At 40.7% G+C, this 27,006-nt stretch overlaps 1 protein-coding gene across 3 annotated transcripts in view; it reads right to left on the bottom strand.

Annotated features, from left to right (window-relative positions):
• The window catches only part of NRDC (nardilysin convertase), an 84,495-nt gene extending 58,082 nt beyond the window's left edge, over nucleotides 1–26,413 (bottom strand). Inside the window, exons 1-6 of one of the 3 annotated variants that reach the window (XM_040978547.1) lie at nucleotides 25,931–26,356; nucleotides 7,575–7,884; nucleotides 4,808–4,941; nucleotides 3,906–3,975; nucleotides 3,668–3,749; nucleotides 2,602–2,755 (exon numbers count right to left, since the gene is read on the bottom strand). In XM_040978547.1, the coding sequence (XP_040834481.1) occupies nucleotides 2,602–2,755; nucleotides 3,668–3,749; nucleotides 3,906–3,975; nucleotides 4,808–4,941; nucleotides 7,575–7,884; nucleotides 25,931–26,268 (1,088 nt within the window). In that variant the 5' untranslated portion in view covers nucleotides 26,269–26,356. Of the gene's footprint in view, nucleotides 1–2,601; nucleotides 2,756–3,667; nucleotides 3,750–3,905; nucleotides 3,976–4,807; nucleotides 4,942–7,574; nucleotides 7,885–25,930 lie in introns of all 3 variants that reach the window. The other 2 variants (XM_040978548.1, XM_040978549.1) reach the window with 2 other exon arrangements.
• Nucleotides 26,414–27,006: the final 593 nt, after the last annotated feature.

Below are 27,006 nucleotides of genomic sequence, written 5' to 3'. Positions count from 1 at the left end.
GGATCAGTGCAGCTCCAGCCACTGGGGTCATTTGGGGAGTGAACCAGTAGAGGGAAGATCACTTTCTCTGTCTCTCCTGTCTGTAAATCTGAATTTCCAATTTAAATCTTTATTATTATTATTAATAGTAGTAGTAGTATTTATTTTTATTGCAAAAGTCAGTAACTGCATGGCCGGAGCCATGAACTTCCTCCTGGTCTCCCACACAGGTGCAGGGTCCCAAGGCTTTGGGCCGTCCTCTGTTGCTTTCCCAGGCCACAAGCAGGGTGCTGGATGGGAAGCGGGGCTGCCGGCTTCAGAATTGGTGCCAATATAGGATCCTGGAGCGTTCAAGGATAGGAATTTAGCCGCTAGGTCACCGTGCTGGGCCCCCAATTTAAATAAACCTTATTTTAAAAAAGAAAAATGAACCTTTATCAGGCTTTCAAACATTCTTTCAGTCATCTGTCTTGATTTTATGATAAATTTTGTTATGTATGAATTGCACTATGTCTATCAAATTCTTGCTACTACAGTTAAATTAACAAAAGGTAAACAGAAATCTCAAGTTTCAACAGACTTACATTACACTAGGAAAAGTCAAGAATTAGATACAAGAAGGGGCTGATGTTATTGTATAGCAGGTAAAATTGCTGCCTTGTAATATCAGCATGCAAATATAAAAGCCAGTTTGTCACTCATCTCCACTTTTTACCTAGTTCCCTGCTAATGACCTTGACAAAGCAGCAGAAGATAGTTCAAGTGTTTGGGCCCCTGCTACCCACAAAGGAGATCAGGAGAAGCTCCTGGCTCTAGGCTTCATTCAACCTGGCCCAACCCTGGCCGATGCAGACATCTGGAGAGTGAACCAGTAGATCTCTATCTCTACCTCCCGCTTCCCTCTCCAATTATTATTACAAGTTATTTTTCAAAGCTATAAAAGTATACATGCAATCTAATAATTTATTCTTAGGACTTAATTAAAAGAAATAATCAAGGATGTATACAGACATTTGGATATTCGTCACATATAGTTTTAGAAAACTGGAAACTAGTTAACTATGTAACTGACTGAATATATGGTACTTATATATAAATAACAGATTTAAAATAACCATAATATATAGTTATAAATTATATTGCCAATGATATAAAGCAGTTATAAATTTTACCTTTATAAATTGTAAACTGTGTAATTATATAACCTACATAAGTAAACTAAAGAATTATAAGAACTTGTATCAGTTAAAATGATAAATCCAAAAAATACAGATGACAGAAAAGTATGAACAATACTATCCTACATATATGAAAATTTGTGTGGCTCTATATCAAAATGTTAACTGCTTGTGTATCTCTGGAATAGAGAAAAATTCATTTTTTGTTTCTCATATTTTGCTTCTCATATTTTGCTTCCCATACTTTCCATATTTTCTCCCAAATTATAAAAACAAATTAATTGAAATTATGACTCAACAGAAACTACATTAGAGGTAAGCCTAGCGGCTCAGTGCCATGAGATGCCTGTGTTCAATTACTGCAGCACCTAGCTCAATACCCAGCTCTGGCTCCTGACTCCAGCTTCTGCCACATGAAGGATCCTGGGAGGCAAAATGCTCAAATAATCAGGTTCTTGCCACTCACGTGGGAAACCCTGGTTGAGTTTTCATCTATTTAGCCCTGCCATTCCAAATATTTGGAGAGTGAAGCAACAAATGGGAGCTCTCCATCTCTGTCAAATAAATATTAAACAAAAATGCATTATTTACAAAACTGGAATGTATTAAAGAATTTCAATTTAATTATGAATACAAATGTAACCATACTGTATATCTTCCTTTTCCGTCCCATGTTTTAACAAAGGCTGACTACTAAAGTTTATGACTAATTAGAGTGCCTGTTCAGTGATAAATAAAGCTTGTACATTCCAGAAACTGCCCTTGAGATAGCCAGCTAAAGCTGCAAAGTAACCTGACCCTGCCTGGTCAGCATGACCAAAGGATTGGATTGATGACTGCAGGATCAGAACTAGTAACCACTGTGACTCCAACCAGCTCATCATCACCTGGAGAAAGGTCAACATGCATCTGGTCTTAGCCTTTGCTTCCCTTTCTCCTGGCTCCCCCCTTCTGTTCCTTTTTAAAGTCCCCCTGCTAATTGTACTGTTGGGACAATATTGGAAAAATCAGTCAGGGGGATGGGAATCTGGGACTATACAGAATTGTATGAGAAAACTCAAAATTTTAAATAAAAAATAAACAAAACAAAAAAAAGTACCCTTGCTAGCCTGCATTCTGGAAGAACAAATTTGGGACTAAGTCCGCCTTCCACCAAGAAAGTCGGCTTCTTGAATAAACCTGATTGCGCCAACTCTTGCCTCCTGAGTATCAATTTTCAAGTGACAAGCATCCCAGGCCTAGATCTGACTAGTAACACAAAGGAAAAGTGCCAAAGTATATTTAATAATTTGTTCCATTTTCCAAATATGCTGTTCTGACAATTCTTTATAAAAGTAGGATATTCCCTGAAAAGAAACATACCATAACAGATTATGTTCAATATTCTCATTTGTAAGTATTATTAGATAATAAGATCTTTTTAAAAAAATTTTGATTTACATACCTATCCAGGGCTTCCTTGAAATATTTTCTCTGCACATCAAACTGAAAGACTGTGCGTTCACAGTCAGTTGAGGCATTATCACTACCCCCATGTTTCTTCAGGAAGGCATCAAATCCATTCTCATCTGGGTATTTCAAGCTACCCATGAATACCACTAAGTGGAAAGAACACAAAGTCACAGAACACAAAGATATAGACAATATCTTTTGTTGTGATCAAAGACAATTTTTTCATGTATGTAGAAAAACTGAAAGAAAAATAGACCAACTCATTACCAATAGTCATATCTGGATAATGACACTTTCATTTATGAAACTTTGCTATGCCTATACATTTTTAAACTAAAGAATATTTAAAATATAAACACAAGCACATATGCAAATTGCTACTATAAGACTCACAACGTGATGCTTATCCTCAAATAGCTTAGAAAATTAGATTGTAAAAGTAATTCAGAAAAATATACATCAAGTATTTATAACTGCATTTAACAATATTTAAACTGAAGCTCATTTGTTTTTGCATCAATCATGGCTTTTTTTTCTTTTCTTCTGTTGCTCTGGCATCTCAGGGCCTTGCTACCCGAGAAGACACTGCTCATACTAAGACTAGATAAGTTGTAAAGCATGACAATTATTTGACCCTTCTGTTGGTACGACAAAACTCAATAGAAGAATCCAGGCCCAGTATGACAGCTCAGTGGCTAAATCCTCACCTTGCAAGCACTAGGATCCCATATGGGCGCCAGTTTGAGTCCTGGCTGCTCTACTTCCCAACTGGCTCCCTGCTTATGGCCTGGGAAAACAGTCGAGGATGTCCCAAAGCCTTGGGATCCTGCACCCACATGTGGGAGACTTGAAAGAAGCTCCTGGCTCTTGGCTTAAAATTGGCTCAGCTCCAGCCACTGTAGTCACTTGAGAAGTGAACCAGTGAATAGAGGATCTTATCTTAGCTATTTCTCTTGTTGACTATGTCACACTTCCATCCAACCAGTTACTTCTGTTTGAAATGCATATTTAGAAGGAAAAAAAAAACCACCTAGGAATGATATTTTACAAAATCTTACTGTGCTCCAAAAAGTGTGCCAGCCCAGGCAGGTCATCTGGATCTGCAAAGCTCCCAACTCCAACACAAAGAGCGGCTGCAGACTAGAGTAAGCAGAACACATACAAACATTTGAGTCAATTATACAGAAATCATAGCGAGTTGTCATTTTAAGGATTCATTTGGAGATGGATGGTTTCCATAGGAAGTAACTAAATTTTTTCCCTGAAAATCAGGAGGAGCAGCAAAGTGAAACTCACCAGAACTGCGTCAGTTTCACCCTGCTGCTCCTCCGGCTGCCATCCTGCCAAATGCTGAACAGGTGCAGACCTAAAGAAAAAAGTAGAAACAGACAGAAAAAGGGACAAGAGACTGGCTGGCCAACCCAAATACTGTTTCATGTCAGCATTTTAGAATTCTAAACCAAGTTTGTTCCCTGGATTACCAATCTTGGAAATCTGTCAAAGTTACATATCCAGATATTACCTCTAAAGATCTCTAAGAAAATTGAAGTGTTTAGTAATTCAGCTAACAAACATGAAACTTCTCAGTATGTTATAGTTTGTATGTATTAAAATAAGGAGTGAAGTAACATTTTAGGAAAATATCTAACATAAACAGATAAACTGGCTACTTAAGAGCTAACGAGCTATGACTTTAAAGACGCTTTTCAGTTCTTTATTTCTTATTAAAGATTACTATAGCATATATTCTCCAAATTATCTTCAGATCATAAAAATTTTGAAAAGGTAACCAAAAGGGGTATCAATTTCTGCATTTTAAATTATTTGGGCATACCATTATATCACTGCCGGTTTAAATACACAAAAAGGAAGAAAAACAGAACAGAACCTTTGAGAATTAAGTGAATATTAACTTTCCCAAATTTCATATGTAAACTTTAGATATTATATAACACGATTTTGATAAATGATACCTGCTGAGAAAAAGAGCTTTTAAAAAATAGCATATACCTGAAATGAAGTTTAACCATACGTTAGAAAATCAAAGTGTGAATTTTTTTTTGAAGAACCAAACAGCCTCACTTGATACTATAAATCTCATTTTGAAGAATTAGACACATAAAGTCAAAACATTGGGGAATATCCACTTCTTCAAATCATAGTATAACCTGTTCTGTGATGTTTAATAGGTGCCTAACCTGCTTTCAACTCCAACTACCCCATAAAGATTTCTTGTCTCGACCAACTGGGTTGAAGACATTTTTGAATAACTTGACTTAACCCACAGTCTATCAGTCAGCTTTGACCACAGCAAAAACAGGCTCTGAAATTGCTAGAAAAGAAATTCATACTTAAGAATGTCCTAACCAAGAAAGTCATACTTGAGCAATTCATACTTGAGAATTAAGAAAGCCCTGAACAAATCACAATTCAGCATGTCATTATTCAATTTCAACCTTGCTAATTTATCAAGCTATTCATATTAAAAAAAAAACTTCTTTTGAGACAAAAAAACTGAGGGGAATAAAAACGATGCTTCAGAAGAGAACTTGTTTAAACAGATTAATGTTCTCTCAGAAAAGATTTTTTTCTTCTTATCTGTTTTGGTAACTCAATCACTACATACCTACACAAAGCTTGCATTTTTCAACAAAAATCATAAAAGCACTACAAAATCCAATACCTCTCTTCAGCCACATCTTACCTACCTGATCTACTTCATTACTCTTTTCCAGACCTTTACTCACTCAACTAACAAACAATTTTCCACTGTTACAATCATGGAATCTTTCCTTTCACCAGTGTATCCACTGCTTCTGAAATCAAACACTTCGACCTCTTCAAACTTCTTAGGCTCCTTCTATTCTAATACGATCCAAAAAATTAGTTATCAAGATTGCATGAGATTATATCATTAGCTGAGTTCTTGGAAGAGGTGGCATCTAACCCATCAAAAAAAAAAGTCACTAAAATCTGACCCTCCTGCTTTTGCAAAAGTGAATTTCTAGGATTTAATCCACCTAAGTGAAATAAAAAGGGGTTAACAGTTGATGTACGTCTCCTTTTATCAAAAGAATACACAAATGCTACATAATCTAAGGTATGCAATAATGGTTCAATAACTACTATGGCTGTTAAAACAATTTTTTCTAAATTGCCTTACCAGTTCATAGAAGAATTAAGAAGTCCAAAACACGAGAAAGTTGCATATAGATAGAAACTACTCAATTAAAAAGATTTTAAAAGAAACGTATTTATAAGAAATATCCAGATAAGAAGTTATGACATGGTCAGTCTTAGAAACAAAATGCATCTCAAAAATTAGGAAATCTTACTTTAGAAATGAAGGGAGAAAGGACAAAATGAAAAGGCCTAAGATGATCCAGACAGACAAAGGCGTAGAATTAGAACCCAGGTTTCCAGAATGCAACTATTCTATTCACTCGGTCACTTTTATAATTTCTTCCTTTTTATTATTATATTTGGAATTATGAAATCTACTTTAAATTAAAAGTGAACTTAAAATCCTCAACCTGTTTATAAAAACATGATATAGATTTTCAAGTAATACATATATTCATTTGTTTTCAGTGTTTTGGTTTTCACCTGGAATGCCATCCAAGCTAAAATCACTTGGCCTTATGCTATATTAAAAACAAGCGTTATGCATAACCTGAGTAAGGGGCAAAAAGTTTCTTAAAAAAGCATGACTCAATCATCCCAACAAGTTAGCCAGAACTGATATAATGTCCAAAAAAAAAGTCTATCCAGCAGAATGGCTATCGTAGGATTTACTTTAAGCATTATTACTTGTGAATCACATTTTTAAATTTTGAATTTAGGTATTCATTTAACTTTGAAACTTTAATCTTAGTAATCTGACTGAAAATACTTTGTATGTGAATTGCATATTGAATTTAGTACAAATATCACAAAATGAGCTCCAGAAAATATTTGTCAGTGAACTTCACTATAATGCCTCCAAAATACTATCTGCTAAATGAGTACTCTATACTGAAAAATGAAGACACTTTTCAGAAGACTTTATGAGGAAAACTCTCCCTCTCAAAAATCTATGTATGTATTCATGTTACTACAAAGTAAGTCTAGGGCCAGGTGCAATAGTGTAGTGGTTAAAGTCCTCACCTTGCACGCCCGGGATCCCATATGGTCGCAGGTTCTAATCCCGGTGGCCCTGCTTCCCATCCAGATCCCTGCTTGTGGCCTGGGAAAACAGTCGAGGACAGGGCAAAGACCGGTCCCACACACCCGTGTGGGAGACCCAGAAGAGCTCCTGGCTCCTGGCTTCAAATTGGCACGGCACTGACCATTGTGGTCACTTAGGGAGTGAACCATTGGATGGAAGATCTTCCTCTCTGTCTCTCCTCCTCTCTGTATACCCGCCTTTCCAATAAAAATAAATAAATCTTAAAAAAAAAAAATAAGTCTAAACTCCCCTACCCTATTTCAACTCTTCCAGAACACTTATTTCTCCAAAGCGTTAGTGCTTTTTCATGAAAACGGCATTCATCAATTAACTACCTGGATCGAAGTAAATCACAGCATTTTATTCTTTTCTTCTCCTCCTTCCAGTTTCTTCAAAGGCAAAATATTATTTTATTCTTCCATCTCAGGCTAAGGCTTATGCAGCGCCTCAGTTATTAGAATTTTTTAAGATATAATATTCATTTATATTTATAAATTCCAAAATAAAATAGATTGTCTCTAAGAGATATGGGTATGGGTGATTTTCACATTTCTTTTTTCTTTAAATCCCACTAGCTTCTATAAGGAGATTTTTTTTTAGAATTACAACAAAATATTTTCAAAATATAAACATTATACAGACTAAAATGTTTACTAAAAATCCAAAGAAAAAAATTTTGCCATTAAAACCACAGCATACATTTAAAAAGTATTTCAAAGATTTCCCAAATTTAAAAATAAAATAGACATGACTCACACCTGTTTTTCAGTGGTTTTCTTTCTGGCTTCTGCCCTCTCTTCTAATTCTTCTAGTTCATTATCCTCAGTATCAAGATCATCATCATCATGCTCATTATCATCATCATCATCATCAAACTCATCTTCATCATCAAAACCCTCTTCTTCATCATCTTCTATTTCTGCTCCAGAATCTTCATCATCATCGTCATCTTCCTCCTCGTCTTCCTCATCATCCTCTTCATCATCTGTTGTATTTCCTGGTTTACCTTCTATATTACTTAGGTCTGAAATCAGAAGTGCTTGCAAGCCATTTCGTAACTTGATGTACCTAAGAACAAACCACAAAACACTTTGAGATTCAGCTGTTCATGACATTATACCAACCCAAGCAATCAGCCTAGCAGAACTGGAAAATAAAAATTCCAAGTAATACACATACACAAAGATTTACACTGTAGTAGTCCCCATTCTCCAGTTTCAGTTATCCACAAACTTGGCCTAAAAATACTTTTAGATCCCTATACCCATGTGAAGATGCCAAAAATGCTCCAGGATCCTGGCTTTGGTCTGGGGACTGAACCAGTGGATGGAAGAGCTAGTCTTTCTATCCCTCTGTAACCCTGCCTTTCAAATAAATATATTAAGGCTGTTAAAGTCTAGGTAACAATAAATGAAGTCATGAAATTGTGAAGCTGGTTAACTGCAAACTTACATCCACAGCGCATTAAGTGCTAAAACAGAAAATAGGTTAAACTTATATATGCATGTACAGATGAATGAATATATAACAAAAAAAACCATTATGCAAAACATAGAAAATGCATAGATGGGTGAGCACTTGGCACTGCAGTCTTGACACCATTTAGAATGTCTATATCCCATACTGATGCCTAGATATATCTCAGCTATTATACCTCTGTTTCAATGTCCCAAAAATGCACAACCTGAGAGGCAGTGATGTTTTCAGTGGTTGGGTCCCTGCCATTCATGCAGCAGACCAGGAGTCTGAGTTCCAGGTTCCTAGCATTGACCTGGCCCAGTCCTGGCTATTGTGAGCATTTAGAAAGTGAATTCATCTATGTCTCCCTGCTTTTCAAAGCAAATCAAAATAACTTTTTTCTATGTTCACAGGAAAACAGAATGACAGGTATGTTTTGAGGTAGGTATTTCGCCTAGTGATTTAAAACATCAGATGACAACCCTGCGTGCCTCAACAGAGTGCCTAGACTCAATTTCCAGCTCTGAGTAACTCCACCTTCCTTCCAACGACACCCTGGGAAGCAACAGATGATAATCTAAGTATTTATGTCCCTGCCACCCATTTGGAAGGCTCCAATTACAACATAGCTTCCTGGATTAAAAGTTTGTAAGCATTTGGGGAATGAACCAAAGGATAGAAGATCAATTGAACTTTATCTTTTTTCCGTTCCTCTGTCTGTGAGTGAGTGTGACCGGGTATGTGTTTGCCTTTCAAAGGAGTAAAAAATAAATTTTAAAAATCTGAAACTAAATATGAAACACATGTTAGAAGTTAAATATACACGCAAACCTGTCACTTGGCGTCTCCTATTTTCTCTTAAGTTCTTAAAGACTCTACCAAACGACTTAAGAAAAATCTATCCTTCAATGTACATCTTGGTCATATAGGATTCTGGTGCATGCAAGGTGAGAACTTAAGACACTTAGGCTACCATGCCAGGCCTAACTAGGTACTTTTTAAGGAAAAGAGGTTTACTCATATTTTGCTGGCCAGGAACTTCGTTCTTTCTTTATCCCTAGTCCTAAGAGCTCTAACCCAAATACAGTATTTGCATTCCTGTCTCTCCTCCCTCAAGTCTGTAATGAAATGTCCTTTTCAGAAATTACTTCTTTAGGACCTGGTGCCGTAGCCTAGCAGCTAAAATCTTCGCCTTGCATGCGCCAGGATCCCATATGCGTGCTGGTTCTAATCCCAGCCAGGGAAAGCAATCGAGGTTGGCCCAAAGCCTTCGGACCCTGCACCTGTGTGGGGGACCCAGAAGAGGCTCCGGGCTCCTGGATTCAGATGGGCTCAGCTCCAGCCACTGCAGCCGCTAAGGGATTGAATCATCAGATGGAAGATCTTCCTGTCTCTCTTCCTCTCTGTATATCTACCTTTCCAATAAAAATTAAATAAATCTCCTTTAAAAAGTGGTTTATCTAATCATTTCATACAATAGCACCCCAATTCTTATTTGCTTTTATCACATTTTAACTTTATTCATTTGTTATTACTTGACTTCTTTAAGAACACATACATCTGAACCATTACGGTGCTATCACTGAGGATACAGTTTTTCTTCCTGGCTATATCTTATGATATCACCTGGCATATACCTGCATAAAATATCCAAAAATATTTACCAAATGAACAAAAAATGTTAACACCTGAAGAAGGCTAATCACATAATTGTATTTAACATCTGAGTAAAATAAGCTATCAGAGAAAAGCTAACATCTAGCTTTTTAAAATAAAACTATGTATACACACATATAAGCATAGTATGCATATAAAGGTATAGTAAAAGAACTAAGTCTACGGATCAAATATAACAACATACTGTCGCCGCCCAGCAGCGACACTAAAAAGATGAGGCACACTCTTGAGGGTCTGGGAAAAGCCGGAACCACAACCAGACCCCTCACTGCCAAAAGCGGCCACGTTTAAACCCTTTTCTCAGTTGCCCCTTTCCCCATTGGCCTTAGCTTTCCTCTGCCGCTTCTCCAGCCCTCTCTCCGCCACCCTTCTTCGTTCTTGTCCCCGTTTTCTGCTGCATTTCTCCATTCTTGTCCCCGAACTTAGGTCTCACTACTTCTCTACTGCTTTTCCAGCCCTTTCTCCGCCACACTTCTTCCCACCCATTCTTCTTCTCCCCGTCTTGTCATTGTCGCCCACTACTTTTATATCGTTCTCCACCAATCACTTCTCCCCGTGGGTCCACTTGGCGCTACGTGATAGGCCAGTAGCAATGACATAATCGCAGCGAGGGCATTAGCCTATTCCCTGTGACTTTCTGTTTACCTGCTGGCAAGACCAACTCCGCCTCCTGGCCCTGGGCCAGCCGCCATCTTAAAACAGCCCTTCCCAATCCCAGGAGCGGCTTTAGCATCCCACTCCTCACAACATACATCTTGGGAGGACATAAAAACAGAAGTACAAAGAACTTTCATGCTTCGCAACTTTCATACTTTTTCTACCTTTTGTAATAAAACACATCATATTATATATAAAATACTTTGCCAAAAAATAATTTAATAAGAATCCAAAATCTACTCAACAAATTAAGAACGTATGTGGCACAAAAGCCCTTAGCTTTTGTTGTGGTCTCAGGAAACTAGTTCAGGGTCACAAGATTGAATCCCTGCCTCCCTATGTAATTCTTTCTGCCCACCTGAGAGTCAACTGTTGCTCACCCATCACCACCTGGAACCTGAGATGGGAGATGCAGCATTGCATTATTGCAAAACCACTCCCATCTCAAGCCTCCATGGGCCTATGACGGGGAGGGGCTCGGTCTCTTAGTCGCATGCTTCCATCACTCTGGAACTCCAACTCTTGGCTTCCCCAGTACCCAGTTCTTTTGCTTCCCACAGATTCCAAAGCCAGAGGTAGCCCCTGAACATGCCCCTATAGGTCTATATTAGTCACCCTCTGTTCACTGCTTGGGCAGAGTCAGGAAAGATGCTAATGCTAAGATGTATTTCTTATTTGTGTACTTTTAAGAATTATAGCAGAGGTGAGGCCTAGCAATAATGGAATGTGGGCAGAAAATCCAGGAAAAGGTGAATGTTCACAATCTTGTTAATGTGTCCAGGTTGTTTACTGCACATCTCTTAGGATAATTTATATTGCTGGGGACGCTGGAACATAGGTCATCATTTTGATGGATTGATTTCACAGTAATGATCATTTGTTCCTATCAGGGTTTTAATTCAGTCTGGAATGCCAGAGTGACTTTCTGTTTGCTAGTTTGTTTTTAGATGAAGGGTTGCCTAGTACCTACGTACAACTATCAATTAGGAACATGTTGGTGGTTCCCAGAGTAATGGGTGCTGCCACCACCAAGCTCGGCCAATAGACTCCCTAGACTTGTATGGTGTGATCTCTCACCCAGCAACACTTTACAGAAGGTAGCTTTTAGCAGTCAACAACACATCCATTTAAAAATAATTAGGATGGGGCCCAGCAGCATGGCCTAGTGGCTAAAGTCCTCACCTTGAACGCACCAGAATCCCATATGGGCGCCGGTTCTAATCCCAGCAGCTCCACTTCCCATCCAGCTCCCTGCTTGTGGCCTGGGAAAGCAGTCGAGGACAGCCCAAAGCCTTGGGACCCTGCACCCGTGTGGGAGACCCAGAAGAAGTTCCTGGATCCTGGCTTTAGATCAGCATAGCATCGGCATCGGCCGTTGCGCTCACTTGGTGAGTGAATCATCGGACAGAAGATCTTCCTCTCTGTCTCTCCTCCTCTCTGTATATCTGACTTTCCAATAAATAAATAAATCTTAAAAGATAAATAAATAAAAATAAAAATAATTAGGATGGACAAAATATCCTTTTTCATATCGATTCATCAGCATATTAAAGGTCGTACTGAATGAAAATAAGATCCAAAATACAAATAATTAGGAGCTATGAATTACAAATATTCAAAATTAACATAAGACACTGCAAAATATGACTACCTAGAAAATATAAGAAAATGATCAAAAAAGGGGGGAAAAAAATCTTAGTGATGGAGACCAGCGTTGTGGAACACTCAGTTAAGACACCACTCAATAGGCTGCTTCAATTCAACCCCAGCTCCCTGTTAATCTGGAAAAGCAGCAGAAAATGCCTCCAGTATTTAGACCCCTGCCACCTGGCCCAGTACATCATGGTCATTTGGGGAAGGAGCCAGCAGATGGAAGAGCTTTCTTCTATCAAAAACAAACTAATCTTTAATAATGTTGCAAGTGAACCAGAGATTATTTCTTGGTATGTTTACAGATGTTACCTCTATCACTCCATTATTAATTCAAGGTGTCAGTGCTGAATTTGAAGTGACTAAGGAATTAGTTGTTACAAATATTCTATCTAGAAGAACATTATTTTGGGTGTTTTTTTTTTAAGATTTACTTATTTTTATTGGGAAGGTAGATATACAGAAAGAATGAGAGACAGAGAAAGATCTTCCATCAGCTGGCCCACTCCTCAAGCAGCCAGAACGACCAGAGCCGAACTGCTCCGAAGCCAGAAGCATCTTCCGGGTCTCCCACATGAGTGCAGCGTCCCAAGGCAAATTGGGGCAGCCTCTACTGCTTTCCCAGGCCACAAGCAGGGAGCTGGGTGGGAAGTAGAGCAGCCAGGATTAGAACCGGCACCATGGGATCCCAGGCATGCAAGGTGAGGAATTTTAGTCACTAAGCTACCATGCCAGGCCTTTTTCCCCCCCTTCTTAACAGCACTCAAAGGTACTTCTTTTTCAAATATAATATATATATTTACTTATTTTTATTTGAAAGTTAAGAGATACAAAGAGACAGATTCGCTCCCATCCACTGATACAAAGAGACAGATTTGCTCCCATCAGCCATCCGCTGATTCACTTCCAAATGGCTGCAAGGGCAATCAGGAGCCAGGAATCTCTTCTAGCTCTCCCAAGTAGGTGCAGGTGTCCGACCACTAGGGCCATACTCTGCTGCTTCCACAGCCCACAAAGCAGAGTTGGATAAAAAGTGGAGTAGCTGGGACAGGAACCAGCACCCATACGGGATGTTGGCACTACAGGGTAAGAACCAGCTTGCAATGACAACCCAAGATGATTATTTTCAACAAGACTGAACAAACCAATCTAGCACAACCTACAATGGACTCTGCATTATCTCTGATATTGATAAAAATGCATGTGGCCATTAAAAAGGTCCAACTGGACAGACTTACCAAGCTTCTGAGCAGCAGAAGCTTACTGAGCAGCAGTTCAAGAACTATTTTACTGAGCCAGTCATGTCTCCTTATAGACTGAACCCATCAATTCTATTAAATTTTGTTAGAAATAAATCTGAATATCTATTTAATAGCTTAGCAATGGAAAAAAGAATTTACTGCAATTATCTAACCAACGGAACAAAACTGGAATTTTTTTTTAACAAGAACTGCTTTCAACGATTATCATCAAGAAACACAAAACAGCTTTGGAAATTAGCTTTTGCTACAGATAATATTGCTTAATAAATTCGACCTAAAATTATAAGCCAAAGTAACACATGCAAAAACTAATATTTGGGGCCCAGTGCAGTAGCCTAGTAGCTGAAGTCCTTGCCTTGCATGCACCGGGATCTCATATGGGTGCTTATTCCTATCCCGGCTGCTCCAATTCCCATCCAGTTCCCTGCCTGTGGCCTGGGAAAGCAGTTGAAGATGGCCCAAAGTGTTGAGACCCTGCACCAAACAGGAGGAAGTTCCTGGCTCCTGGCTTTGGATTAGTTCAGCTCTGGCTGTCACAGCTACTTGGCGAGTTAACCATACGATGGAAGAGAATCCTCTCTGTCTCTCCTCCTCTCTATATCTAACTCTCCAATAGAAATAAATCTTAAAAAAAAAAACCTAATATTTGAATCACAATAGCAAACTACTTCATACACTTCCTTGTTGTCAAAGGCTAAAACAAGCAGTGTTATCTCTGGGTGTAGGCCAGGCTGGTCCAGGTGGTGGTACCCATTGGCATACATGTGGGCCAAGTCTGGGAGTGGATCAGGCTAAGCTAAGCTGCAGCACCCACAGGTATGCACGAGAGCCAGATGGGATGCTTACAGTCCAGGCTAGACCACAGACCAAGCCAGCACATGCAAAAAAACAGGGCTGGGGGCAGGTTTGGCAGGGGTTGTGAGGAACACCTGAACTAGGCCACAGCATCTGGTGTGCACAGAGGACCACAGGTGGCAAGCTGGGCTGAGCTGGGGTGGACTAGCCCACAGGACCCAGGCAGTCATGTGAGAGATAGGGTTGAAGGTGGAACTGACCAGTTTCACCTACTGGTATGTGTGCTGGCTGATGCTGATAACAGACCAAATCTGGCCCTGCGCTAGCTGGTGATCACAAAAGTCAGGTCACCTCACAGTAAGGTTCCTTGGGGGACTCCCCAAAACTAGATCATTGAACTCAAATCCCAGCCACTAGATAAATCGCAAGAAATATGGTTTAACCTTAGAAAGCATGTATCAGGACTGGATCTCCTCAGTTGCTGATGCCTGTGTAGCAGTCAGCATGCCCAGTTGCAACTGCAGGTCATGACAGCCAGCTCATCTAGGCCAGCAGAGGACTTGGAGTGCTTCGTTGGAGGGTTACAGAACAGGTTGAACAACTCTCCTGGCAAGATTTACAACATGTTCCTAGGCCTGTGGATGCACAATGAGGTGGACTTGGTCAACCAACAGACTTTGGAAAGATTTTCTCAACTCTGGTTTAACAAAACTGACAATGACTCAGAACCATCAAGACTACTCAAGTAACACCCTCAGAACATTCTTCCCCACATCAGGGTATCTCAGATGCCATCAATGGCCATCCACCATCACCAAGTGCTTGATGTAATTTGACAGCAAGACAGCAAAGAGTTGTCCCCTCCACTCACTCTCCAGCAAACAAGGAGAATAAAAGGAACAAAACTGAAACATTTGTCCCACCCAACTTCCTCCAAGCCTCCTCATGCTAATCAGAGGCCCACACGGGTAAGCATCCTTCTCAACTATGTAAACAATACTAAAAATAAAATAACAAGGAAGTGTTATCTCCACTGTCACACATACTTGTAGCTTGTATTTTCCAAGAAAATTACAATTCCTACAGTATAAAAGATATTCCCATAACTGTGCTTCGACCTAATTTTCAATTGGAAGTAACTAATCTATGATGTAATAACATGCCTAAATATAAAATATCAGAGAAAAATCTGGCAGAAATGTATGCCTTGCAAGTAATACAGATGCACAAATAGAATGATTTATGAACTGAGATCAGTATTTGGCAATATCTGTATGGAGACAGTCTCAAAAACATGTAAAATCTCATTACAAATCAGCATTAATGGTAAACATTTGCAATCAATTTTGGTCACAAGGACCTCACTCTGGACTCCAATAAAGCAAAACATTATCCCAACAAAAATCAAATCAATCTTACCCATAAATATGTATTACTTTAAAAGTACTAATATAATTCGAAGTTCACTGAAAAAAAAAAAACTACATTAAAAATTTGCAGAATTGGGCCCAGAGAAATGGCTCAATGGTGAAATCCTCAATTTACAAGCACTGGGATCCCACATGGGCACTGGTTCCTGTCCCAGCTACTTCCCATCCAGCTTTCTCGTATGGCCTAGGAAAGCAGTACGGGACAGTTCAAATTATTGGGGTGCTACACACATGTGGGAGACCCAGAAAGAAGCTCCTGGTTCCTGGCTCCATATCAGCTCAGCTGCAGCCATTTGAAGAATGTACCAATGGATGGAAGATATCTCTCCCTCCCTCCCTCCTTTTCTCCCCATAGCTTAACCTTTCAAATAAAAAATTTATTTTTAAAAATTGCAGAATCTTATTTCCTTTCTTCTTTTATAAACATACTTTTTTGTTTAATGTTCTCTCTTGACTGACAAAGCCTAAATTATTTGTTACCTACAGTCTCTCAGTTTATTTCAAGCATCATTCGAGGACTGGCAAAAAAAAAATTGTTACCTGCAACTTTAACAGAAAATATCTGGTGATTCCTCACATACAAACTTTTTGAGGAAAAGTATGTTTAGACAACTAGCAATCCATATTTTTAAAAAATAGACCGGGCCCAGCGGAATAGCATAGCAGCTAAAGTCATAGCCTTACACGCGCTGGGATCCCATATGGATGCCAGTTCTAATCCTGGCAGCCCCACTTCCCATCCAGCACCCTGCTTGTGGCCTGGGAAAGCAGTCGAGGACACCCCAAAGCGTTGGGATCCTGCAACCCGAGTGGGAAACCCAGAAGAAACTCCAGCCTCCTGGCTTCGGATGGACTCAACTCCAGCCATTGCCATTACTTGGGGAGTGCACCACTGGACAGAAAAATCTTCCTCTCTGTCTCTCCTCCTCTTCTGTATATCTGCCTTTCCAATAAAGATAAATAAATCTTTTAACAAAACAGACAAATTACATACAAATTATAAGCAACGAGAAAAGGTAACTTAGACTCTGAAGATATATTTGCAACTCATTTAACTAACAAAGGATTAGGACTAAATATATATAAAGAATTCCTACACGCGAACTTTAAAAAAAGTTTAAAATACATCAGGGATATTTGACTTAAGATGTAATTCGGGATGCCCACATGCTTGGGCAGGAGTCCTGGTTCTGCTCTCAATACCAGATGCCTGCTAACAATACACATAAGTAGACAGAGATGATATCTATGGGGGCCCAGGGCAGTAGCCTAGCAGCTAGTCATAGCCTTGCATGTGCCAGGAATCCCATATGGGCACCAGTTCTAATCCCAGTGGACCCACTTCTCATCCAGCTTCCTACTTATGAGCTAGGAAAGCAGTCGAGGATGGACCAAAGCCTTGTGACCCTGCACCCACGTGAGCTGGCTCTTGGCTTTGGATAATCTCAGCTCTGGCCAATGTGGCCACTTTTCTTCTCTATCTCTCCTCCTCTCCGTATATCTGACTTTCCAATTAAAATAAATCTTAAAAAAAAAAAGAAGAAATGGTATATTTGTGTATATACTTATATTACATTTACATATGAAATTTAGACAACAGCTAACAGAGAAAAAGGATCAGAAAGAAAATGGAAGGTGAGAATATAGACAGAACTTCAACTACGAGGGCTTCTTATTAAAAGTTTTATATCTGAAACAAAAGCCAAAAAAAGTAACATTTGAAAGCAAATCCTTATATACCATTTAGAGAAAAGGATCAGGTAAACAGAGATGGAAATAAGACTATGAAAAGGATTAATGCAGGCACCAGGGACAAGGCAATGAATAACACTAAACCTCTAAAGATATATTCCATGTGGCTAAAGACAGTACAAAAGAAAATACATGGTGTGATGCATGGCAGTAAGTTCTGCGATAAAAAACAGCAGGGTTGTGAGGGCCAGCAACATGGCTGAGTGGCTAAAATCAGGAAGGATTCACAGAGAAAGTTACAATTGAATTCATGTGGCAAACAACAAAGTTGAGGGAAAATATCTACCAAAATGCAAGGATGTGAACAGTGCAAGGAAAGAAAAAGATGAAGCTACAAAATTAAGAATTTAAAAGAGAGACTTAGACATTATCTGCCATAGTAGAAACTATTTAGGAAGAATCGAATGAGATATTATCTATTTATCCTCTAGTACTCAGTACCTACTCAGTAACATATTTTCACACTTGTATTTAAGCTATCATGTAATAACATTATCAAATATGGTAACTCCTAAGGAGTGACTGAAATTATTTATACAAGCTCCAAATAATTATCTAGCATAGAGGTAAGTATTCTACAAACACCAGCTATTACTATTAGGACAGGGAAGATTATTGGTTGTGGTGGTAAGAAAAATAGACAGCAGGCATTTAATCAAGTGTTTAAGGTACCCACATCCCACATCAGTGCCTGAGTCTGATTTCTGGCTCTAGGCTCAAGACTTCAGTTTCCCACCAGTGCAGACATTGGAAGGTAGAAGTGATTTTAGAACTTGGAAGGCACTGGCACAACAATTAAGACACCATTTAAGATGCTCACATCTTGTATTCTAGTGCCTTGGCTTCAAGTTTCAACTCTCCTTCCAGTTCCAGCTTATGCATACCCTAAGCGGAAGCAGAGGCTAGTAGTTGAGTTCCTGCCCCCAAGCAGTAGACCTGAACTGAGTTCCAGGATTCTGGTTTTGACAATGACCTACATATGTTTATTGCTGACCAGCACAAGAGCTGAGGCTGGAGGCCATGCAAGGCAAGGCTGCAGTACCCATCAGCATGTGTGTGGGGGGCTGGGTCTGTATTGCAGGCCAAGCAGGGCTGGTTAGGACTCAGCATCCACCGGCAACAAGGGCCAGAACGGTTGTGGGGCAGACTGGGCTAAGCCTCAGCACTCACCAGTACACATGAGAGCTAGGTCAGGGGCTTGGGGAAGAGGACAGGGAGGGCAACCTGGACTAGGATGTAGTGCCCACCAACAAAAGCCACAATGGGTGTAAGCTGGCCAGGCAGGGCTGCAGCACCCTACAGTACACATTTGGGCCAGGTCTGGGGAGAACTGACCAGGTAGCTGATTCACCAGAATGTCCATTGGCTGGTGCAAGTGACACACTGAACCTGATCCTTCACTGGCTAGCACAGTAGAGTCAAATCTGAGGTTACCCTAGGTGAGGTTTATGGGAGACTCCCCGATCAGATCGCTGGACTCAAACCCCAACCACAGGGATAAACACAAGAGATGTGGTCAGACTTAAGGATGCACATATCAAGACAGGGCCTCCTCAGTTGCTGATGCCTGTGTGGTGGTCAGCATGCCCAGCTGCACATTTGGGACATGATAGCCAATCCATCTAGGCCAGCAGAGGATATCAAGTGCTTCATCACAAAATGGAAAACAGAATAGAGTAGACCACTCTCCTGGCCAGACTTTGCAGCAAATGTCTAGGTCTACACACACACTGAAGTAGACCTGGTCAGCCGACAGACCTTGGAAAGATTTTCTCAACACTGGTTGCAACAAAGCTGAAGAAGTCTCAACTATTTCCTGTAGCCCTTGAACCTTTTTACCCAAATTAACTATGTAAAGATTGTCAAAATAAAAAAAAAGACTATTCAAGGAGCATCCTCAAAACATTCTAGCCCACATCAATGCTTCCAAAGTGACATCAACTCCACCCCACTGTAGTGAAGTAGTTTGACATCAAGGAGCAGGTCCCCTTTACTCCTTAAAAACAATAGCTAACACTTAAGTGCTTATCATGTGCCAAGTACAAGACAGTTTATGAATTAAACAGACTAAAATATCACCATATGTGATACTATTTTTAATTTGTACTTTCTCTTCTGTAACATGCCTATTTGTACTCATTTTCCCTGAACATCCAATAACTATTTTTAAAAACTGGCCAGAATACAAATTTAATCTAAAAAATTCTTGGCAAAATATCCCCCCAGAATTCATGAAAATGTCTGGCATGTTAGCACTCATGCTTTTATGCATTCTATAAATATTATCTGGGAGCCTACAATGTGCTGGGTACTACGAATAAAACACTCATGTTCAAACTCAGATTTGTAACCTGGGAAACATTTGTTAAAGTGAGTTAATGGGAATAGCAAGGTAATCCTGCCCTGTGGCACCAGTATCCATACGGACAAAGGATCAAATCCAGGCTGCTCCACTTCCAATCCAGTTCCCTAATGGCCTAAGAAAGCAGCAGAGATGACCCAAGGTCATGGGCCCCTGCACTCACAAAGTAGACCCAGAAACTGCTTCTGGATCCTCAGATGGGCCCAGATCCTCCCCGTGACCATTTGGGAATGAATCAGAAGATGAAGAGGATCTTTCTCTCTCCCTCCCTCCTCTGCAATTCCTACTTTCAAGTAAAATAAACAAATCACTAAAAAACAACTCTTCAAAAAAAGTGAGTTAATGGGAGCAAAAAAGAGTAAAGAGTGAAACATATCTATTAGAGAAAGATTAGTACCATTTGTATATACCATTCAACACACTATTTTTTTTTTCAACACACTATTATAATTGCTTTTTAAACCAGTCCCGCCACATTTTACAAAACTAAACTACTACTTTAAAATTGATCGTAAAACGCTGCTTTATGCCAGCTTCATCAAGAACTCTTAAATTCTTAGTATTTACCAAGGACACTTTGCCTGTTCTCTACAATAGCTATTTCAAACCTTGACCCTCAAGGCCATTCCCTATTCTTCTACAACTTTCTAAAGGACCAACTAAAGGGTCACTCCTTATTGCCTGCATCTCAATAAACCTTACTCTACATGGCAAAAAAGAGGTTTTTCTCTTCCTTTTCTCTAAAATCAATCCATCTGAGCAGAGTCTAGATCCTGTGGCCTCCTTGCCATGAAAGGGCCAAATTCTACTACCACCCTAGCTTCCAGTCTTTCCCTTTCTCCTGAGCAGTAAATATGCTCTCATCTCTTCTACTTATAAAAACTCTCCCTTAACTCCAAGTACTGCTTCTTCCTAAATCCTTTCATCTCTTTCCCTTCAAAACAAAATTTCTTGAGAAAATGTTTATCTCATGATTTAAACTTCCTTCTTTCATTCCTCTATTCACTATAACCTGGTTTTGTTTCCATATAATTGCCTTTTGAAAGTGCTTTCATTTGAAATAATTTCATGAATCTCCAAAAACTGGTTTCAGTCATTGAATCCTCTCACCAACATCTAACCATAATCATTCAGCCCTTAAAGCATTCTCCAACACCTGGTCCTTCAAGTAAAAAGCTAACAAAATGTTAGGGCCACTATCATCTAGTTTTTCACCTGTATCCTAACTGCTCTTTTCAATGTCAGTTGTTTACAAGCTGGTATCCCCCAGGCCCCTTGTGTTCTGTTACTAATAGACCTTAGAGAGATTAGTTAACTTGCCCAGGTTGTATAACTGGTAAATAGAAAATTAGATGCAATAAAACACTAAACCACATATCCCAATTCTAACACCTTGCCCTTTAGGAGCCAGCATGCCTCTTCATTTGTTCTCTTCCTCCCCACAGAAACGTAGGCCTGTTTTTTTTTTTTGGTTTAAAAAAAAAAGTGCTTTATATTTATTATAGTCAATCCAAACTTTCCACCAGTAAGTACTCTTCAACTTTCAGGATCTGCTCACTGATTAAATCACTGCAGATCGGAAGCTCCTTGAAGCCCAAAGCCTTTATCACCACAGACCACTCTTTCAAAAACATCACGTTTTAATACTAAATCTTATTTTTAAAACACTCATCATTTTAATCAACTTATTTTTTGAAGTTTTTTTTTTATTTTATTTTTTAATAACTTATTTTTAAACAACTCATCATACCTTAGTCACAAGCAACAATATGAATTTACCACCCCATCAGTATACCTGAATCAGCCTAAGGAATGGTAAGAGACAAAAGATTTATTTATTGGGCCAGTAATGCGGCATAGTGGATATGTGCAGTGTCAGCATTCCATATGGGCATGGATTCAAGTTCTGGGTCTCCACTTCCAATCCAGCTCCAAGCTAATGCACCCTAATGCACCATGCAAAGCAACAGAAGATGGTCCAGGTACCAAGACCTCTCCACTCATGTGAGACACCCAGAAGAAGTTCCTGGCTCCTGGCCCAGCTCCAGCTGTTGCAGCCATCTGGGGAGGGGTCCAGCCCTGACTTTTAAAGCAACTCGGGAAATCAGATGAAGATCTTTCTTTCTTCCTTCCTTCCTCTCTTTCCTTTCTCCTCTCCTTCTCTGTAGCTCATATAATATAAACCTTATTTATTTTATTAAAGTCACATTAGTATTCAAAAAATTGAATGTCTTAACCTTAAAAGTACTCAGTGAATTGAGTTTGAATCTCATGAAGGTAATAGCTTGCCTCTCTAAAGCAGAAAGATTACAAAACAGACAGATTTGGACTCAAGGCAAGGAACTGAATGTTGTACAGCTCCTAAAATTTATATACACAAATTATTTTGTAACACTAAGGTTGTGATTAACATGTATAGATAAATACTGATGGAATTGTTGCCACACATACTGAATGAAGCATTATTGTTAGAGATTTTAGTGGAAAAGATAAATAAGCCCAGGTTCTTCCTATCTAATACAAAAGAAAATGTTCTTGTCTCTGATATATGCAATATCTAACTTCTGATACCTTAGATTTGCCTAAGGATTTTGCTCACAAGTCAGTCGCCCCACTACTAAGTTACTCAGGAAATCAGCAGATTTTATTGTACTCCAAGTTGTCCTATTCATTGAATTGAAATCCTCCTCCTGCTATCAGCATACAAAAGTAAACAACATAATATTCAGAAATAGTCCACACCTAATTCAACATGCATCCATTATTTTCTACAGCTGGGAACTAATTAAGATAACAATCTACTGATACCAGGATGGCCAAATTTAAGCTAGGACTTGCCCTCAGGAGCAGGTGGTGTGCCTTTTTCATTTGTTCTTTCTCTCAAAAAATACAGGTGTTGGGCCTAACACAGTAGCCTAGTGCCTGAAGTCCTCACCTTGCACACACCAGGATACCATGAGAGCACCAGCTCATGTCCTAGCTGCTCCACTTCCCATACAGCTAGCTCCCTGCTTGTGGCCTGGGAAAGCAGTAAAGGACAACCCAAAGCCTTGGGAACCTGCACTCACGCAGAAGACCTGGAGAAGGCTCCTGGCTCTGAATCAGCTCATCTCCAGCCACTGCAGCCACTTGGGGAGTGAACCAGTTGACACAAGACCTTTCTGTCTCTCCTTCTCTCTGTATATCTGCCTTTCCAATAAAAATAAATAAAAACAAATCTTTGAAAACAAAATACAAGTGTTGTTTTACAAACAGAAAATGTTTTATATTTAATCAATTCAAACTTCCTAAAATCATATGCTCTTCATTCTTAAAATAATTTCCCTATATAAAATGCACCATTGCTAATCCTGTCCATCTAGAACTTCCACTCTACATCAATAAAGATCTGAGTAATAGTTCCCAACATGGAGTCCTTCATTCCTTCCAGGAAGAAAAAAAAAATCCACACTCACCAAGCGCTTATAAGGATCCCTAACAAAATATACTAGATATGCAAATATATACTCATTATTTTTTAAAAGCTGAATATAAATCATACATATACTTAAGTAAAATTACACAGGCAACTACTTATTAAATCTTTATAAAGGTGTTAAGGTCTTTAAATAGATTCCTGGTCCTTTTTCAAACATACAAGTGGCACTATACAATGGCTGTATAAGGTAATGGACCATGTACAAAGTTTCACCGAAACATAATGAGAAAGGGAATCAGTCCTGCCTGGAAAGGCTTCACTAATTATCTAAACCCACCCTGGCAGGATCATTGAGCTCTCTGGGCTGCAGATGTCACCTATTTCTGTTTCTGGCTACAGAAATTACCTTAGATAAGTCTTTAAAGATCAATTAGTCCTTAGGTTTTCCACCTGTATTTTAAAGTAAAATGCTTTCTTCAGAAGTGTAGTCAGAACTCTAATACATAGGTAAAGGTAAATCTGTTTTGAGAGGAATTAAAAAAAAAAAACATTGCTGGGCTGGCATTGTGGTACAGTGAGTTACCCCATGGTTGCCATGCTGGCATCCCATACTAGTGTGCCAGAGGGTCTCAGCTTCCTATCCAGTTGCCTGTTAATATGTCTAGAAAAACAACAGAAGACAGCCCAAGTACTAGGGCCTTTGTCACACATGTGGAAGAGCAGGAAGGAGCTCCTGGCTCCTGGCTTCAGCCTGGCCCAATCTAGCTATTACAACCATTTGGGGAATGAAACAAAGGCTGAAGGGTCAGTCTCTTCATTCCCACCACCAATCATAATCTGAAAAGAAAAAACATTGCTGCTGTAATGGATGACCTCATTTTAAAATAAACTGAAACTAAGGACAGCAACTTGACAAAAGGTGCAGAAAGAAACCAACATTTGTTCAAGGAACACCCTTTCACCTCCCTTTTCACAGTCTTTTCTAATTTTCTCCTCAGGCAAGATTTACCATTGCTCATTTTATTCCCCAAAAATCTGCCGCACATACTCCCATTATTAAACTTTAGTGTCCTAGTTTTACTTACATTTTAAATGCATCAAGATCTCTTTAATAAGCTTCCTGAAGGCAAGGATTGTCTTAAACAACTTGGTTTATCATCCAAAATAAAATCTGTTACATTGTATCCACCCAAGTTTCAGAAAAGCTATGCTGGCTCAGTGTGTGGCATGGTAGTAAGCCTTAGTGTTTTTTGTCAAATTTGCCAAAAGCGAAGTTATTAAATAATACAAAACATGTTCAGAAAGTTCTTAGGAAACTCACATTATCTTTTAATTCTGCCTTTCACTTAACTCTGAAGTACTCTTATACATGTAAAGCAGTCAAATCAGAATAGGATTTTACTCAGAATGTATTTCAGAAACATTAGCTATCGTGTAACTTTACATAGGCAAGGGGAAAAAAAAAACTTAGGCCATTACTGACAGCTTAGTTTGGAAGGTGAAAAATTCTATCAGGTTTGTGACTTGTTCATTTATGTGTTATCAATACAAGCACATCTTTAATGAGAAAAGGAGAAAATCTGTCCCACTGACACAGACAGCACCCTGCCAGCCAGGTAAAAATACCAACAACAACTGTGTTCTGTTCCTCTCTTTAATCCAGAGGAGAAAGGAGGCTGATCTTACTTGGAATTGTTGAAGCTTTCTAGCTAGACCTCAATTTCAGCCATCTGTCAACTGAGCGGGCAAAATGCTCACTTAGGTTCTTCTCTGCTCTAACACCAGAGTATTCATAACAAATTCAGAAAAGTAATCCTTCTGAAGTTGTGAACTCAACATCAAGTAAGAACTTTGTAACCATCAGTAAATGCTGCTGGACTGGTCACATAGTTTTCACGCCAGAACTGTTATTATTTAGCTTTGTTATTCTGAGTTCAGAAGCAAATTGCAGGCTTTAAGTTCTTCAAGCACCAAAATAAAGTTGTCGGACAATACGAACTCCATGTCACCTACACCGCAGTCGCGGTATTTTACCAAACGAGCTTGGGAATTCGTCCAACAAGAGATTTAGAGGATTCCTGCATACATCCAACGTTGAGAATTTCAAGATGAGAAGAAACCTCCCAAGCCTTCCACAGCTCACCCAGCAGGCCTCTCTCTAGTGTTCCGAGAGGTCGCCCAACCATTATTAGAGTGACAGGGAACTAGGAGTGGAAAACGGCCATTCATCTTAGAGCAATTAGGAGGCAAACGTCCGGTGCAGAAGCCACACCACCGTCCATTTGCGACCACCATCCACTCACGGCCCCTCTGACTTAGGAGCCCCTTCAATCGCCTCTCCGACGACGACCCTGCCCATCTCTCCTCACAACACAGCGCCCCGGCCCCCCTCGCCATGCCGCCGCCCGCCCTCACAACCTCTCTCCTCGCTTTAGCGAACGCCGAAAGTATTCGAACACCCCTTCCCAGTCCGACACCCCGATTCCCTGTGCACCTCAAACCCTGCTCTCTCCCTCGCCCCGGATCAGCGCACACCGCATGGAACCCTCTAACTGCCTCCACCTTCTCCGAGGAAGCGCCTCGCTGCTCCTAGGAAAGACCCGAAGAGAGGCCGCCCCCCATCCTCCCCCTCGGCCCCAGCCTCCTCCCTCACCGGTACTGCTTGGGGTCGCTGGGGGACTTGACGATCTCAGGGTCTCCGGTATTACTGAGAGACCCCCTCCGTCCCTCCTCCTCCGATTCATCCGCTCCCACACGGGGAACCCGTCCGCTCTCGCCCAAATCCTGTCCATTGGGCTGCAGGTCAGGGCAGCTGCAGGTCGACTTCGCCTTGTTCCTTCCAGGCATGGTCCGTGGGAGGAAGGGTCTTACAGAGTCTCCGCACCGACCCCGCGCTCCGAGTCTCCTCAGCGCCGCGAGCTCCCGCTCGGCCTCACGCCACAACTTCCTGCCGGCGGCACACACGGCAGCTACCGGGACACTCCTCAGCATTCACCACCCAGCCGCAGCGCCGGGCATCCCGTTCCCCGGGGCCCACCCCTTCCACAGACTCCTCCAGCCGCTGCTCCTCCTCCTCCTCCGCGTCCCGGAGGCGGTGGAGGCCGGCGCTGGTGCCGCCGCAGCCGCTGGGGAGGACAGGCCTGAACCCCTCCCCCAAGCCGCTCTCCCTCACGCCAACTTCCCTCCTTCCCGCCCCCGCCCCCACCCGGGGGCTGCCGGTGACGCGGATGTTGAGCCAATCATGAGGTAAGAAAGCAGTTACGCGCACGTCAACAACCAATGGAATTCGAGCAGGAGAAGGAACCAAAAGGATAGGGCTGGATTCTCGGGAGCACCCAGAGAACAGTTCGAAACCTATGGTGGGCGGGGCGAGGGAGGAGAGGCCGGGAGCGTGCCGTGAAGGACGACGGGAGAAAGGGCCCTGGTCAGCTGCGCCTTGTTTATGACGTAGGCCGGGAAGTTGATTGAGGCCAGCGCCGGAGTGCTGCAGACGGGGAGCAGGCCTCTCAGGAAACAGGAAAGCGAGTGGCGAGAACGAGCGGCCAAGTTTTGCTCTGCTCACCCGTGTCATCCTGGGCGCGCCCCTTCCTCAGTCCTTAGGCGGAGGCTTAGACCGTGACTCAGCGCGTCCTAAGCCGATCGCCGGAAGTTTTCCCCACTACACCAGATAGACGCCATGCCCCCCGGGGCCAAGCAGTTTCGTATTTTCCCCTATTTCCCGACAGGCTC

The sequence above is a fragment of the Ochotona curzoniae genome, unplaced genomic scaffold (assembly GCF_017591425.1).
Source record: "Ochotona curzoniae isolate NIBS_2020 unplaced genomic scaffold, NIBS_Ocur_1.0 contig_291, whole genome shotgun sequence".
NCBI classification, from domain to species: Eukaryota; Metazoa; Chordata; class Mammalia; order Lagomorpha; family Ochotonidae; genus Ochotona; species Ochotona curzoniae.
This window is presented reverse-complemented; position numbering and strand designations above follow the sequence as displayed.